This window comes from Tauraco erythrolophus, chromosome 11, assembly GCF_009769465.1.
Source record: "Tauraco erythrolophus isolate bTauEry1 chromosome 11, bTauEry1.pri, whole genome shotgun sequence".
Classification (NCBI taxonomy): Eukaryota; Metazoa; Chordata; class Aves; order Musophagiformes; family Musophagidae; genus Tauraco; species Tauraco erythrolophus.
In genome coordinates, this window is record NC_141475.1 from 28810683 (window position 1) to 28827431 (window position 16749).

The 16749-nt window shown below is 41.1% G+C and overlaps 1 protein-coding gene across 1 annotated transcript in view; it reads right to left on the reverse strand.

Annotated features, from left to right (window-relative positions):
* GMPS (guanosine monophosphate synthase) overlaps positions 1-16749 on the reverse strand; it is a 29035-nt gene that overhangs the window by 5713 nt on the left and 6573 nt on the right. The window contains exons 3-14 of the mRNA XM_086618210.1: positions 14072-14186; positions 12506-12603; positions 11401-11504; positions 10229-10422; positions 9764-9929; positions 8074-8225; positions 7442-7615; positions 6332-6437; positions 5176-5291; positions 3836-3961; positions 2618-2733; positions 799-929 (exon numbers count right to left, since the gene is read on the reverse strand). Of these exons, the coding sequence (XP_086474336.1) occupies positions 799-929; positions 2618-2733; positions 3836-3961; positions 5176-5291; positions 6332-6437; positions 7442-7615; positions 8074-8225; positions 9764-9929; positions 10229-10422; positions 11401-11504; positions 12506-12603; positions 14072-14186 (1598 nt within the window). The remainder of the gene's footprint in view (positions 1-798; positions 930-2617; positions 2734-3835; positions 3962-5175; positions 5292-6331; positions 6438-7441; positions 7616-8073; positions 8226-9763; positions 9930-10228; positions 10423-11400; positions 11505-12505; positions 12604-14071; positions 14187-16749) is intronic.

Below are 16749 nucleotides of genomic sequence, written 5' to 3' on the forward strand. Positions count from 1 at the left end.
TGCACAAATTATGGTAAGACAGCCTTGCAAACAGAGTATGTATTCTCAAGAAGAGGTATCATTTGTAACCTGATTTATACAAAGTACAGGCAAGTGTGATGAACTGCTTCCCACACATATCGCATCTTTAAATTAAGTAAAAAACAACCCTGAACCTCAGAACTACTATATTCCCAGACTGCCTGTGAACCATATCACAGGGTACTGAATGCTCCCTGGGCATTAAGGGTTTGAAGTATTGCTGCCCACTAGCCTGAAGCGGTCGGGTTTACAAATACAGCTTTTACTTTAAGTTAAGAAATATGAAACCACCACAGGTAGCGAGCATCACCATCAGAAACTTAATATTTGGCCTCTCTTCTTTCCACAAAAAAAAAACACGGTTTAGAAACCACATCAAGTTCCTCTACAGTTTATTTACTTTGGGTAAATACTGATGACTGAGATCACCAAAGAGAAGTGATCCGGTTGACCTCCAGCTGGCCAACAGTACTTTTTGCAGAAGTGTGCACTGCAGCAAAGCATCACGCCTCAGATCTTCATGGCAAGTCAGAGGCAAGCCTCAGTCCCCAGAAATCCCCTGAAATTAATTCTGCTAGCAGAAAGGCTAGCAATTCCTGTCCTTTAGCTATCAGCATTGACAACTTCCAGAAAAGGCTCTGCGTGCCATCCCACTAACATATCACTTCCTTGGAGACACTCAAGATGCTTGTAGATTTTGACAGTACCTCTATACCCAGTTAGGTTTGCAGGGATCTCGAGACGAGTCTAATCCTCAGGATAAGGCAAAGTACCTACCAGACTCCCTGAGAATATTGTGAGCCTCAAAATCAGCTTGACGTAAAGTGCTGAGGACTCCCGTTGTCAGGAAAGTGGGGGTGACATCTGTAGGAGGTTCCTTGACCGGTGGACCGAACACGTACACAACTCTGGAAAACAAAGGGGATGGTAGAAAAAAAACACATTCTGCACACATGGAATAAAATAGAGTGCCTAAAGACTGCGTCTTTGGTATGGCAGTGAGAAAATAAAACTAGAAAAAAAAAGCATAATATTTGATTTTGCTCCTCAGCTACCAATTAGAGCTTAATATAACGTCATGCACATATTCTATTACCATGGCATGCACGCCACCTTTGGAAGTCAAACGTACTCAGCTATTTTGGTTTGCCAGAGACTAGCAATAGCCCCAGTATTACTTACTCAAGAGAATAATCCCTTGTGAAAAACAGAAAGACTAACTCAGTGGTATCACAAAGGGTGTTTTTTCAATTTTACTTTGATGCCAGAAAAGTTAAGGTTATTCCAAGAAAGCTACTTAATAAGTGCTTACAATTTCCATCTTCTCTTCCAATAGGAAACCACCAAAAAACTATTAAATAGTAAACATTATTAATGAATAGCTGTGTTTTCAGCACAGGGCACGAATACTGCTATTTATAAATCTACATAACTACAGCTGTAACAAAATATCTTCTGAATTCCAACCAGTCACATCAGCCCTACATTTTTAATCTCACCCACCGTGTTTTATATGTTGCAGAACAAAAAGCAAAGTATAATACTGTCTGATGGGCCTCGTACAAGGATTGACTAGGAGATATTCACACAAGTTATTTGAGTTTGTAGATACAAACCAAGAATACTTGTCTAAAACCCAAAGCAGAAAGATATGTGAGCTTTACATTCTGTATTTTTGTTGGTAATATAAAGTCTGCAAGAATAGCTGGGCAGAAGACCAACTATTTCAGTGCACTCCTCGAACTGCCAGCTCCAGTGTCACTGTAAACATCAGTGAAAGATTCAGAAAACATACCCTGGTACAGCAGAGCTCCCAGAGATGTGCTATATTCAGGAGGGCAGTAGTAAATCCAAGAGAGCTTAAAGAAGACAGCAATGCTGTAAATCCAGCACACACTTGGAAATTGCACACGCAATCCGGATTTTATACCTTCTTTTGTTCCCTCTGCACTTAGTTTAAAGAAGTTTCTTGCAATTCAAGATCTCACCTCTAAGAATAATACCTCTTTCAGTAGGTGTCACTTATGTGACGAAATTAAGCTTTCCTACAAGCAATTATAAGCAGTTTTGTCAGAAAGCCTGCAGCCAGGCAAGGAGGATATGCCTTCTCCAGACCTGATGTAATACCTAAGCAACTTCAGCTGCTAGAAAAGTTATGGAATCAAGTAGCTAGAAAATGCATATTCACAGGAGACCTCAATTAAGGTTAAACTGCCCAGCTTTGGAGCTTTTCTACATGCCATCAGAACTGACAGCCCCAGGTACATTCCCTTTTTGACACAAAGGAAAAAAAAAAAAAACCCACTGCAAGACATCACAAGTCATCAACAGGCTTGGAATCTTTCAGAAAAGATTTTGCATAAGTTACATTGGATGTTGTCTAATCAAGTGATTTAAAAAAAAAAAGAAGATATAGCCTATTAATTTCTTTTTCAAGCTCGCAATTCCAGAAATAAACCTATGTTTTGATTCGTTGTGGATTTATAACCTCTGTGTGATACACCTGTCCAACATATGAAATGATTCTACCACAGATTAAATGGGAGAATGCTTGTGCATTAAATCATTAGAAATAAAGATAGCACAAAATATTTACCTGTTTATGTTGTGGCACATGCGTGGTATGAGCCTGGCAAGAAACATAAGAGACTCCCAGTGTGGAGCATCTTTACTAGAGATGCCACAAACATAGCTGTATGAACGACAGTCACCCTATAAATTGGAAAAAAAAAAAAAATTAAAAAACAATTCAACATGAAGTTTTCTGCCCAAATAGTTCACAATATTTTGCTGTTCATCCCGTAGGTTGACTTTGTGTCAACGTTTAGCAGACACTAAGCTGGCGAAATCGGTACGCTGAGATATACCAAGTGAATGAGAAACAGAGTAAGACAGACCTCTAGTGAGCTAACAAGAGTCTATAAGAGGAAAATTTTCAGAATTGAAGGATCCATAATAAGGTGGCCTGAGCATGGGGACTGATTGTGTGTTGTTATTTTGATGGCACCATCAGAGGAAGCCTGTGATGAAGCGCAGAAACCTGCTGATGATATTGCTATTTAAAACGGCGAGAAAAGCCAACTGCACGGAGTCACAGGACAGACACCCAAGATTAAGCAGCTGAAAAAACAAGAGATGGAATTCAATACTGACAAAGCCACGGAAGGTACTTTACAGCTGTGACTACTCAGCAAAGGAATCTTCCAAGTTACTGCACGTGATTCCATGAAAATGCCAGCTCAGCGTTTGGTGACAGAGACACAAACTAAATACAAAAGACAGCCCACAAAAATTCCAGTGGCATTAGCAAACGAGCGAAAGGAAAGAAAACACTATGTCACTGCACGGATTCAGGCGTTCCCATGTCCTGAATGGCCTGTACTGGTTCCATTCCTGGCAAATAAGGACAATTCAAAAAAGTACAGGAAAGGGCAACAAGCATGTTCAAATGTAGGAAGCAGGGGGGGTTGACCAACTTAGTCCAGGACTTCTTAGCCTTGAAGGGGGCAACGATTCCAGCAGAGGACTACAAGTTGATGAATGTCAACTGCCTGTAAGTGACCAGCATTATTATATCCTCAAATATTTGGATATTTGAGGCATTTATTCAAGTGTCTATTCCGACGTCTTGGCACCTTTGCACTACACCAGCACGGACAAACAACTGACACAGGTGTCACAGTCACTTGAAGTTTATGTTCTTGAGTCAAGCCTTTTATTTCCCATCTTAAAGCAGCAATTATTATGCTTCACTGCAGCGGGCCACACTGCTAGGAACCAGCTTGCAGAACATCCCCGGAATGAATCCATTTACCTGCACTCCCACAGTTTTGATTGGTAACAAGAAGGCATTCAGTGAATGTAGGCTCGTAATCTGCATCAGCTTCTCCTGGTCTTCTTCACTTGTACACGCTTTGACCCTTTGCAGCAAAGTATGTGGCTGTGGAGTGATGTAGAAAAATCATTTTTAATTAAATAAAGCCCCCAGGCATGCAAACAGAATTCATAAATAATAATTCTATTTGCATTTTAAGTAGCTGATTGCTTAAACGTAGTCCATATTTACCCCTTGGAACTACTGAAAAAATACCTTTCACTTAACAACTAAATTTTAGCAAATGCAGTTTTATTTGATTGGACTGGGCATGAGGTGACAGGACACGGGGCAATGGCTTTAAACTGAAAGAGGGGAGATTTCGATGGGATATAAGGAAGAAATCCTTCCCTCTGAGGGTGGTGAGGCACTGGCACAGGTTGCCCAGAGAAGCTGTGGCTGCCCCATCCCTGGAAGTGTTCAAGGCCAGGTTGGATGGGGCTTTGGGCAGCCTGGTGTAGTGGAGGGTGTCCCTGCCCATGGCAGGGGGGTTGGAACTGGATCATCTTGAAGGTCCCTTCCAGCCCAAACCATTCCATGATTCTATGACTGCATGCAGTTTAAGCTGAAGCTCTCCAAGGCCACAGGTGAAGCTCTTTTCCTTCGCTCATTCTCTTTCACAAAGCTATACTTTTCATTGTTCCTTGTTTCAGACACAGAACAAAGCAATATTCTGTTACACTACACTGCAATTCAACACATTTTCAAGGAACTATTCCCCTTCAGTGTTTTGGAAGTTGTTTTGAACTTAAGGCTTCAACCTAGAGCCGGGATCAGCCCCCTGCAGTTTAGTTCAAGTGAGCTTACAGTAATCATGAAGGTTATAACAGTTAAAGAGACTGAGAATTCAAACATTATCAACTAAAAACTTCAGGTTTCTGCTCAGGACATCTGGCAAGCACTAGCTCCTCGCTCCTGCACTTTTATTTAGGCATTCAGTGATTGTTAGGGCATGTAATCTAGAAAGTTTCAGTATTTCAGTGAGGGAAAAAACTCCAGAAATCCTCATCTGCACAAAGTTTAACTAAACCAAAATTTATTTACTATTCAAAAGGTACATAAACTTCCACTTTCCAGAAATTGTTTACACTTGGCATCAGTCACAGTACAAAAAAATTCTACTGTACCGTACTGAATGGCTTCAAGTGAGTTGCACTGGAATGCAATACTCCTTAAAGAGCACGAGTAAGTTGAACTTTTAGCACCTTAAGCCTTATTGCAAGTCACTACAGAATGATCACACTACTTTTGTGCATATTAAAGTTTAGCAATTTTATTACCTTCTTAACACTCGCAGAAAAATCTGCAACTATTTTCAAAATGTTGTTAGTTTCAGGAAAGTCTTTGCACACATAAGGCTCTTCAGCACATATGACTCTGATTGCTAGACCAGGACCTGCAATGCAAAGTCGAAAAAATATTATGCTAAGTAACAGGAAAGCTGACTTTCACCTAAAAAGGTGACAGCATCTGGAACATCAGTCAGTGACTGAGTACAGCATGCTTTGCCATTGTACCTATACCTCAACTGCTTTAACACCCTCCAAGACAAAAAACTCACAACCAGTTTATTCCAGAATTATACTTCTGTTCAGTAAATTTACGCGTTATTTACCTACACCTTAATTGGGCTGGCGGTGTAAAGCAGCAATTAGTGATAATGAAGTGTGGCAGATGGCAAACCAAAGCCAACAGGAACCTCCTCCTCCCCTTTGCGAGGCTACTGGGATCAAAGAATTGGTTAGAACATACACTTGAGCTCCACTGTTTTTCAAGACCCCTGAAGGCTACTCGACCTTTTAGCTACTTCATAAAAAAGCACAGGTAATTGCTGGAAATGTCTTGCATTTCGTGGGATGCTGGTGCATGAGCACAACCGGCCCCGCGCTCTGCCAGCGACTACGACACACCCTGCAGGACAATTTTAAAATGCACGGACAGAAAAACTGAATCCACTTAAAAGGCCGTGGGCTTTCCTGTATTACATACTTTGATGTTTTCTGGTGGAGAACTCTCCTTATTTTCCATCTAATCGTTTCCAAAACAGCAAGTGCCCCTTAGAAAGGCAGGCAGACACAGCCCGTTATTTCAAGTAAGATACATTTGACAGCTCAAGGCAGCATCCGGCTGCACTTCCCTGATAATTCTTGCTCTGGCTTATACAACTAAAAAGAAATAAATACAGCTGTCAGCAAAATCAATTGTAGAACTTTTCCATTCATTGCTATATCTAATAAAGCTGCTCTCAAACGCTCTTTTCCTGAAAAAAGATCCTGAAGAAAAAACTTTTAACAAATCCATCATTTTTTTTTTCCCCTCTGTTTAGAGGTAAGTTTTATGCTCCAATATAAGTTTATTCTACAGGTTAAGTGTACTCTAAACAACACTGATGTCATCCATGGCCTTTCACTAAGGAGCACAGGTTGACTCTCCTACCTGGGAAGGGATGCCTCGAAACCAGCTCCTCGGGAAGACCCAGTTCTCTTCCCAGCACTCGCACTTCATCTTTGTGAAAGTCTTTCAGTGGTTCTATGACTTTGCCCTTATAAAAAGAAAGAGTAATTTACACTCCAGCTTACATAGTCAAACAAAAAGCCTCAAATGTTTAGGTTATGACAGTCGAACTGGCCAGCTTTTCACAGCACAGGCGGCCAACAGCCGCATCACCACTGGAACGAAAAGTACATGTGAACGTGGGCTTTGTAAAACGGTCGCGGGACAGAGGATAAAACAAGGAAGTTTAAGTTTGTGCCAGAAATGTCAATGGCTCCATCAGCGCGGATCCAGCTGTAAGGTCAGGCTGGCTCTGTCTCCACAAATTCAGACCCTTCTTCTCCTCACTAGATGTTCAAACCAGTCTCAAAGCCTTGAAAATACTTTTTGCAGCGATGAATATTACAAGCACGGAGCATTAACAGTTAACTTTCTCTCCTGTGGTTGAGCACTTAGTAATAACCAAGCACCTTCCAACAAGGTTATTATGGGATGTCTCGTGTCGGTTCTTTCTTAGAGTATTTTACAATGCAGTTAGAGAACTTAACCATTCTAAAAGGTAAAATAGGGCAGTCTCCAAAGTTTGCTTCACGTGCTAATGCTTCAAAGCTCTGCACGAGAAAGGCATTCAAAAAAGCTTTTTGGGACTCTGGACTAAACAGATCGATTGGGAGTACAATCAAAGGGACAGGACTTGGGCTGCTTATCTTCAGCCAGTTCAACCTCCTGCGTTTGTATCGTCTTCAAGCTCCGGGTCGTCACCCACAGATGTCCACGTTGGGCCATTTCAGAAAGATTTGTGGGTTCTTAAACTAACAACTGGCAAACAGATTGTGTGCCAGTAGCGTACCGCTGGCAGACAGCCCACCAGGTTACTAGAATTGTAGATTCTAGAATATTTAGATTACTAGAATCTAAAGGGCCTCATCAGAATAGAGTTCAATCAACATGGGACAGTTATACCAGCAAAACATACAAGTTGTTCATTTTTGGTGCTCAGCTCCACATCTATGAGAACCAGAAGGACACACCAGTATCCTCATTTCAGTTTACCTCTTCTCTTAACTTTCGAATCAGCTCTGTGTCATTATGATGAGTTTTGATGACTTCTGCTTTGCCACTTGCAACAAGGGAAGCACTTTCAATGAGATCAGGTCTGAGAGTACCCTGAGCAAGAAAAACCTCTTCAGGTTTCAGATTCATTTCCCCAATAACTTCATTGGCAATCTGCAAGATGGAGAGAAAAAAAGAAAAGTGTTCTGATCGACTTTTCAGTTATCAAAGGTCTGCCTCACCAACACTGATAGCTGACGGGTGGAAAACAGCTCATCTCCAGCAAAGCAACAGAAGAACACCACGATTCACGTGATCCATCAATTTGGTGAAAAAAACATTACCTAGAAGTTTATGCAACAGAAATGAATGGTCAAGTGATACAGTATACCTAAACACAAAGGTGGATCTACAACTGCTTGTGAACCATGCTGTGACCTCTGAATGGCTGCCAAAAATTTCAGGCTTAGGGTAACGTACCAAAGGCTTCTTAGGTCACCCACAGCTTACAAGACCACGGTGCCACTGAGTGCACAGTGCTTTAGAATGAAACAGTCTGATCTAGAAGGTGTGTCTAGAAATCCTATCATTAAAAAAAAAAAAAGCAACCAACAAATAATTATAAATATTACCTTAACAAAAGTGTCACCAATAATTTTTCGTTTCTCTTCAGGACTTGTAGTCATATTTAAGGTCTTGCTAATTCTTTTACGTGGAGTTCTGTCTTCATCCGAGATGGGCAGAGTTGTTGTACCGTTATAGAATGAATGAGCTGCATTCACCACTGTATGAAATTACAGGAATTTGTTGGCAAAGCCAGTAATGATTTTTATGCAAGGTTGGAAAAAGTAAGTTTCACTTTATTGCTTTGAACAAGAAAATAAAAATCATTCCAGTCCTTTAACTACTAACTGCATTAGACAGGCCTGTTCAATATGTCAAGAATTAATTGTAACAAAAGCATTTTCCTTCTCTTATTAACCTGGAGGGCAATTTTTTTCATATTATAAGGCTAAGCAAGAGCATGAAAGTTCAGTTCTTGATTCCCCTCTTAGGTTATAATTTACTTGCTTTACTCAAATAGTTTACAGGATGGTATTTCCCCAAGGCCTTTCTGCAACCAAAATTAAATGATGCACTATTTACTCATGGTACATTATGCCTTTTAATTCAGAGAGGCTCTCAACACAGACATCAGCTAGGAGGCTCTTTGGCATCTTTTACCAGCACTGAACTCCATGACCTACAGAAGGAGCATCTGCAGCAAAGGGATTCCCTCAATTTGTTATCCTGGCAGCCTGCTGGAGCCCAGGTTTTATTGGTTTACAGAGTGCAAGAATAAGACGTAGATTTTCCACTAAAAAAAGTAAAAAATAAACCAAAAAAATAGATGTGCGTAGAACAACGCTTAGACTTGACTGCATGGGCACACTGCAGCACAGGCTGTAAGATGCTGCTGTGCAAACTCCCTGCACTGTTTCACACGGCCAGGCCAGTGGAAAGCATTGCTCAGCCAGTGCCACGCTTCCTGACCAAAACACAGGAGAATCACTTGACACCAGCACTTACACACAGCCCCAGGGACAGGCAGCTATTGCTCACGAAATCAATCAGCTGGGCAGCATAAGGCAGCTCTCACTGTTTGCACAACTCAAACGTACACGACCTGTCTTTTCTGAGCTCCTCGTACTTTAGGCACCAAAAAACTCTAAACCTTGCCATCAGCCACGACAAGGTACCCTCTGCTCTCTCACAATGTATTGCTTCTCAACAAGCTACTCCAAAACCAACTAAAATGCACCTATTTAGAAGCCAGGAGAGTGAAATAAAAATGCCTTGAAAGAGTCGTTTTGGCTGTAACAGCATTCAATCACCCAAATGAACTCACAGTTTAAAAAGAAAGGGATCCAGGACAAGAAACAAAGCCCCAGTGGAAGATTGCTAACCAAACCACTGAAGAAAACTGCAATTAAAGGAGTTTTACAGCAGCTGAAAAGGATTACTTACCCACCAGCAGCAACGTGACTGAGGCACCCATCTGCTGCTTTGCTGTGCCCCAACAGCAGATATCGGATCTCAGCAACGGAAGCGATGGGTCAGTTCATTGCATGCTCCCATGAAATATGTAAGGCTTAACATTTTAGGTCTGAAGCGTTGTGAACAGACCTAGGCTGTTCCAAATTAGCAACCATGCTTTGGTATATAAAGTCTGAGAACTGCAAAGGCCAATTTAACTCAGTGAAGCAAAACACTAAACGTACGTTTTTAGGAGACTGGCCTTGTCATTAGAGGCATCGGACATATTTAACAAAATGATGGTACCTTTAACTTGAATCCCAAGTTTTTTGAGTGCCTCCTCCACAGACTGACTCTCTCTCTTGCGCATAAATCCGTTATCTATGTGTACAGCTATGACCTGGTCTCGGTTCAGAGCTCGGTTCAGGAGAGCAGTACACACTGTGGAGTCCACACCGCCACTGAGTAAAACCTAAGGATGAGGAAAAAAAAGAAAAAATTTGGTCAGCTGTCTACAGGGAAAGCGTTAACAAATAATTCAGATACAACTATGAGGATCAGAACAGACTATTGACTTACAGTCAATGATTTGGAAGAAAACCAGAAGTCAAACAATTAACTCAGCTGCGCAAACTTTCTAAAACCTGTTTAATGTTATTACCCAAATCACAGCAATTCTGTGTTTTTCAAATTAACCTGAGTAACTGCATGTGTCAGTGCTTCTATCAGACTTTTGCAAATAATCTTTCAGCTTCAATTCAACCTACTTACCAGGACTTTTGATGAGCCTACTTTCTCTTTGATATCTTGAATGCACTGAAGTTCTCTGTTTTCAACCGTGAAGGTACCACTGCATCCCGCAATATCGTAAAGAAAATTCTTCAGGATCATCTTTCCGTTCACTGTGAGGCTAACTTCAGGGTGGAACTGTGCTCCATACAGTTTTTTAGATTCGTTTGCTATACCTTCATTGGTGCAAAGAGATGAGCGTGACAAAAAAAAAAGTTGGAAGTGAAATGCATACTCTAGAAAGTCAACCATACACTCCGAGTGATTTATTCTGCCACGTTTTGGCACCAATCACAACTAAAGATTATGGTTAAGGTTGGGAACAAGGGCACTGTTAGATATCTGACAAACACAATCCCTCAGAAACCACGGAAAACACTCAGACATCTTAGGAAAACCATTGTGAAAACAGGAAATCAATGTCCAGCACGACCCTTTTCACATGGATGCGGCTGTGTCGGTGTGACTTGGTTACAGGGTTGTGTGAGGTATCGTGTGGTGAGGGAAAAATTCAGCAAACTTAAGAGCTCTCCAGGTCTCCCATCTCCTAGGAAAGCGACTCAAAGAGGCTGTTTGGCACTCAATAATTCGAGTAGCTTTCAAAAACCAAATTCTAAGGTCCTGCATTCCCCTGGGACAATCCCTGTGTCACGTCTGAAACACGGCTTTCAGCACCAACATTATTTTTGCTCAGTTGAACATTCACACAATAATATTAAATACAATAACAAGTTAATCAAGCTTTGATAATTAAGCAGTGTTTGACTTGTACTATTACAGTGCAAAACCCAAACACCACTTGCTACACACTAGAGTACGTTTTCCTCTACCCTGCCTTAAGGGCACATAATATTTTATTTCAAATAGAAACAACACATGCCTACTTTAAAGTAACATAAGCCATAAAAATAAAGTTAAATTTTCCATAAACCATCAATTTAAAAACACGACCATTCTTTTTCATGTCTATTTCTTTCTTTATTATCAAGACAGCACAACATGCAAGCAAGCACATACCAGAAACTGTTAAAAACAATTCACTTATCTGGCAATTACATAAAGGAGATAGTTAGAATCAAACGGCAACAGACTGTCTGCCATATTCTTTCCTTTAACAAATACAACCAAAATAAATATAAATATAAAATAAATACCTGCTATAATGTTCCCAGACTGTGCAACCACTTTGAATCCATCAGCTACTTTATCCACGCTATCTCCGTGAGTGAGGAGCACAAGCTCTTCCTTCTGAAGGCCCCTAAACAAAGATCAAAAACTAGAATCGATTAAAGAATTGAACAAAGCCCTAACTACCTGCAATTCCAAGAGAAGCCCTTCGACATCCCAATAAAAGAACATCTCGCTTGACCAGGCTCATTTGAAACACAGGCAGGATTTCCTTCCCAAAACCAGTGATGTCCAGCTCCCAGATGCCTCCCTTGGAAGCTGCACAAGCTCGTTTGTACAATACACCCTTCCTGCAAGAGGTAATTTATCTTAATTCAGAAGGTAATTTATCTTAATTCATGGTTTTTTTTACAAACATGCCAATACTGAAGTATCCCCTCTGACATGTAGAGTCAATCAGGATACTTGCAGCCCTGCTTTTTATTTCAATGAAGTTAAGTCTTCTCGCTCAAAACTAGGTGTTTCCAGGACAATTTGGGCACGTCAGACTTCAGGCAAGGTACCAAGTTCTGCAGTAGCACTACAGGGGAAAGTTAATAAAACTGGAACACCGAGTGTGAGTAAACTGTTAGAATTATTACAAGGATCTCGAGAGGCACTGACGAACTACCAAGAAATCTCATTCTGGTTTTATAAAACAACACAAAGCCATTTTAAAGGAAGGTAAAAAATGAACGGTTTCAGATTTTCTATTACCTTTCAAAAACTGGGTGGGTGCTAATCAATAAGAGTAATGCACTGCACAGCTGAAGAAGAGCTTAACACAAAGATTCCCATGTTGTGGTACATTTTATAGAGTCTCAATGAAGACGTTCTACTTTGAAATAAGGGGTTTACACAATATTCCAAGCAAATATATCTGCATTTCTAGAGTCAGTTGAGAAGTTATGCCTAAGAATTTAAGTAACTTGCTTACTCCTGAACACAGTTGTAAAAGTTTTATTACAAATTATCAGATAAGCATGGGTGAAATTTCACTATTGTCTGTAAAACAAGCTTCCTGTCATCCAGACAGCAATTTCCAACCTGGTATTTCCAATATTGTTTTGATAACTTAGAATGCCTATGCACCTGAACAGTGAACAGGTGTTATCCAGAGTAATGTTGAACACTCCATCTTCTCTAACACTCTTCTTGTGCACCGTACCTCCAAATACTTTATTCATCATCTGTCAAAACAAAAATATTACATGAAAAAGCACCACACAACCTAGTACCACTTTATACCTCAGTCTGCCTACGCCTGACAACAGCTCTAGCCCTCCAACCTAGTTTTTCATTATTATACTCACTTAATACATCATCTTCCAAAATTATAAGGAATTATCTTCAAATTGATCATTGTTCTTGCACTTATAAACGGCTGCTCTGCAAATCAGCTGAGTATCTGAAGCCAGTTATCTCAAAAACAGTTAAGCTGCTGAACAAAACTCTAAATTATCTATCTTTTATTTAAGGGCCTGCAGATAGACTGAAACCCCTCAAAACCTGGCTCCTCAGCTCTGGAGAACCAGTCAAAAACTTCAGTCTAGTACCTCAGTGTTATTTTGGTGACTCTAATAACCCTTGCTATCCCAGAGTAGTACAATTCTCAACCAGGCTTTTTCTTTCAAAAAACCTCACCTTGTCATTTGGAGTTGGATATCTGCATTTTAGATTTCAAAAGTCTCAAATCAAAGGTGGGTTGTTTTTTGTTGTTTTTTTTTTTTCCCTTGCAAATATAACTGGCAACTTAAAAAAAAACAGTGTTTCACCTTCAGCCTACTTTTATTTCAAGAGATACAAGGCTTCATTTTAGACCCAGTTTGCTGTTACACTTACTGTGCTTGACTGATTTCAATCTTTTATAACGAAGTAATAGTGCATTAATATACACACTTGATTAATTTCTGTAAAGTCAGCCTTAAGGAACACCCCTGCTTGAGGCTAGCTAACACGGTTTTCAATTTGCCCGGCGTCTAAAGGCATATTTTAATGTAACACACATTTCCCTTTAGAAAAGGGAGTGCCAACATTGTTTCCGTAATTACCAGCCTTTCTAAAGGAGTTTTTCCAGCCATTATTCAGCACCTCTGAAGGCCCAGTAAATCACCAACCCCCGAAAAAATGAGATGCACAAGCAGAAGTCATGCATCTAATCCATCCCTTATCTCCTTGGAAGTTTGTTCCTTCACTGAGCTTGGATCCACTGGATCACTGCGGGATCACCACTCAGTCAAGGTAAGGAAGAGTTTGGTGGGAGGGGGGTGGTTAAGCACTCTTAAGAATTAGAAACATTCCAGGCTTGAAAACCAAAAGGAAAAACTGTTTCACTTGTTTCCATGAGGGGTGCATTTTCCAGTACCAACTAGACTGAATTAGTTCATGACTGCCAGGCTACATTTATTGTGACAAAAAAGGCAGTGTGGAACTGAATCTGCAGCACTTAAGCAAACAAAAACCATTTATTGATATGGCAGAGGCAAGAGAAGAACACACAGTATGCTCAGTTTACCAATTAGGACTTTAAAAGTATTTTTTGCACATGTGGCATACTGCCTATATTTGAAAAGCAGATCCTTTAGCAGTTCATCTTCAGTTAATATCAGAAACAAGGCCTGGAAGACAGCTGTAGGCAAACATATCTCCCAACAGCACCTGCATGCCATAGCAGATTCCGAGAACTGGTTTTCCTATTGTAAATATCGCTGGGTCGAACCATGGTGCATCTTCTGCATACACAGAGTTTGGTCCTCCGGATATAATGATAGCTCTGCAGGCAAAAGGTAAAGAAAACGTTAACTAAAATATATGGTTTACTTTAAAATCTCTTTCTTTGCTTTAAACATTGACACCGTCCAGCAACACTCTTAGAACTCTCTATATTCTAATATAAATTTTGACACAAATATCCTAACATACCGCTTAACTTTGCTATGTCCCAGCTGTCAAAACCAGCAGCTTACCAGAGAGGTATTTCATCAGTTCAAAGTCAAATAGAAACCATCTTTAAAAGCGACTGTATTTTAAATTCCTCATAGCCAAGTGCCAACTACGAGGGAAGTGCGATGGCTAGGATCAAACATGGAATATTAGCATTGATACACTTCACCATGCCTGTGCTATGTGGAGGAGAGCTGCATTCAAAAACCAGACTCCCAAATTCCCAGAGCTGCTGAGAAAACGTGCCTTAATCCACCCTGATTACGCAGCGAGATGGCATTGGCAACAGGTTGTGAATTCCAAGTCCAGTCTTTGCAAGGACGTATGGTTCGAAGTTAATATTTCATGCTATAACAGAAAATTAAATCTTTCCAAAGGGAAGAGAGGGCTTTTGCAAACCATGATTTGCAGGATCATGAACTGCAGAAGCCCAGGCCAGTTGGGCAATGCCTTTTGGCCTCGGCCCAGGGTCAAACACGGGCATTCCAGACCTCGGACTCCTGTACTGGTCGTCTCACGGAGAACACCGAATCGGTTATTCGGGGCAAGAAACGCACAACGGGACGAGGGAGGAGTCCTGTACACAGGATTAAAAGCATCTAATAAAGCTTTCTCCTAGCATTGCTCAGAGAGTTTGTCGTGCAAATACTGACCAAACAATCTCGACAACTAGTACCTGCTGCACCTGTACAGGCACTTCTGCTCGAGTCGATGAATATCCTCAACTCAGACACTGCAAGAAAGAGCCTGAAAACCCTTAATCCCTGATGGTGTTACTGCTCCTAATAACTCCATGTACAGAAGCGTTTGCTAAAGCACCAGACGTACAGAACACTAATACTAAAGGAAACATAGGGGCCAGTTGTGATAGGACAAGGGGTAATGGTTTTAAAATAGAGGGAGGTAGATTCAGGTTGGATATTAGGAAAAAGTTTTTTACCATGAGAGTTGTAGAACACTGGAACAGGTTGCCCAGAGAGGTGGTGGATGCTCCATCCCTGGAGACGTTCAGGGCCAGGTTGGACGAGGCCCTGAGCAACCTGATCTAGTTGGAGATATCCCTGTTCCTTGCAGGGGGGTTGGACTAGATGACCTTTGAAGGTCCCTTCCAGCCCTAACCATTCTATGATTCTATGATTCTATAGCCACACCTACAGACTGAACATCCTTAGGAGAAGTCAAAATAGTTGCACACTGTCCTATTCAAAAAATAGAGTCTCAAAAACCTGCGTTTTTCCATACCAATTAAAACCCAACAGAACACAGAAAGGTCATCCAATGTGCTCAAGTATTCAAGAAAAAAAATTATGAGCAGAGGGCAAGAGAGGAATTTGCATCTTCTCAACTGTCCAGGAAAAGTTAAAAGTAACATGGGATGTCGATTTTGAAAGCTTCACTGCACTGCAACACCATGTAATTTCTCACACGCCTTCTTGCCCTGGTATGAACACACCTCTCTCTGGTTTACCTTAAACCACTTCCCAAACAACCCGACCTAGCTTTGGAAAGCCTGTTTGCAAGGGATTGAAGGCACACCAGGAACCACGTGAAAACACCAGGAGTAAAACGTGTGCATTGACACCCCAACCTCGGGCCTCAGACGGTGCCAGAGCTCAGACTAACACCAGCAGAGCCCCCAGCCTTGGCATGGCCTCGGCCCAGGACCTTGTGGAAGCTGCTAACGTTTATGTCATGTTGAGATGAAACTCATCACCACAGATTGTTCTGAAACGATGAAAATTGAGGAGCTGACTTTTTAAACACAACACTTAAATACAATTTAACAAACCATTCGATCTTGCTGCCCGCCTCAAACCTTAGCACAGACCAAAGGACAGCTCCTCGGCCCATTCCATGTTTATCTGTGATGCCACGAGCTGCAACATGGGAACACGACTGCAGCCGTGACATGTGGAACATACATCAAAATCTTGCAGTAAAACCACGAGCCCATGTTTACGATGGTCACTGAATAAAGGCTGTCGTCAGCATTCGTTGAGCTTTCCTGGATGCAATGATTGACTGAGACTGTGGACACAAAGCTTATTGACCCATCTGGGTAACCGAGAACCCAAAACCACTATCTTAACCATGAGAATTGACCTTTTAATTAAGTGGTTTTGCCACATTTTAGAGAGCAATTATTTGGAATGACAAATCCAACAGGTCTAATCACGAGACTCTGAAGAACCTTCAGCTGTGAGAAGACAGGGGGAAAAGGTGTTCCCACTACAAACCTGCATCGGTACTGCAGAGGTCTGGGACAGAACAGCGTTAGTACTATGACCCACACCTCAAATTCGGCACACTGGAGATGCAGGAATTCTTTTTAAACCAGTAATTAGGTATGTCAATCTTTTAAAGACTTGATTGTTGGAGAATTATAAACAAGA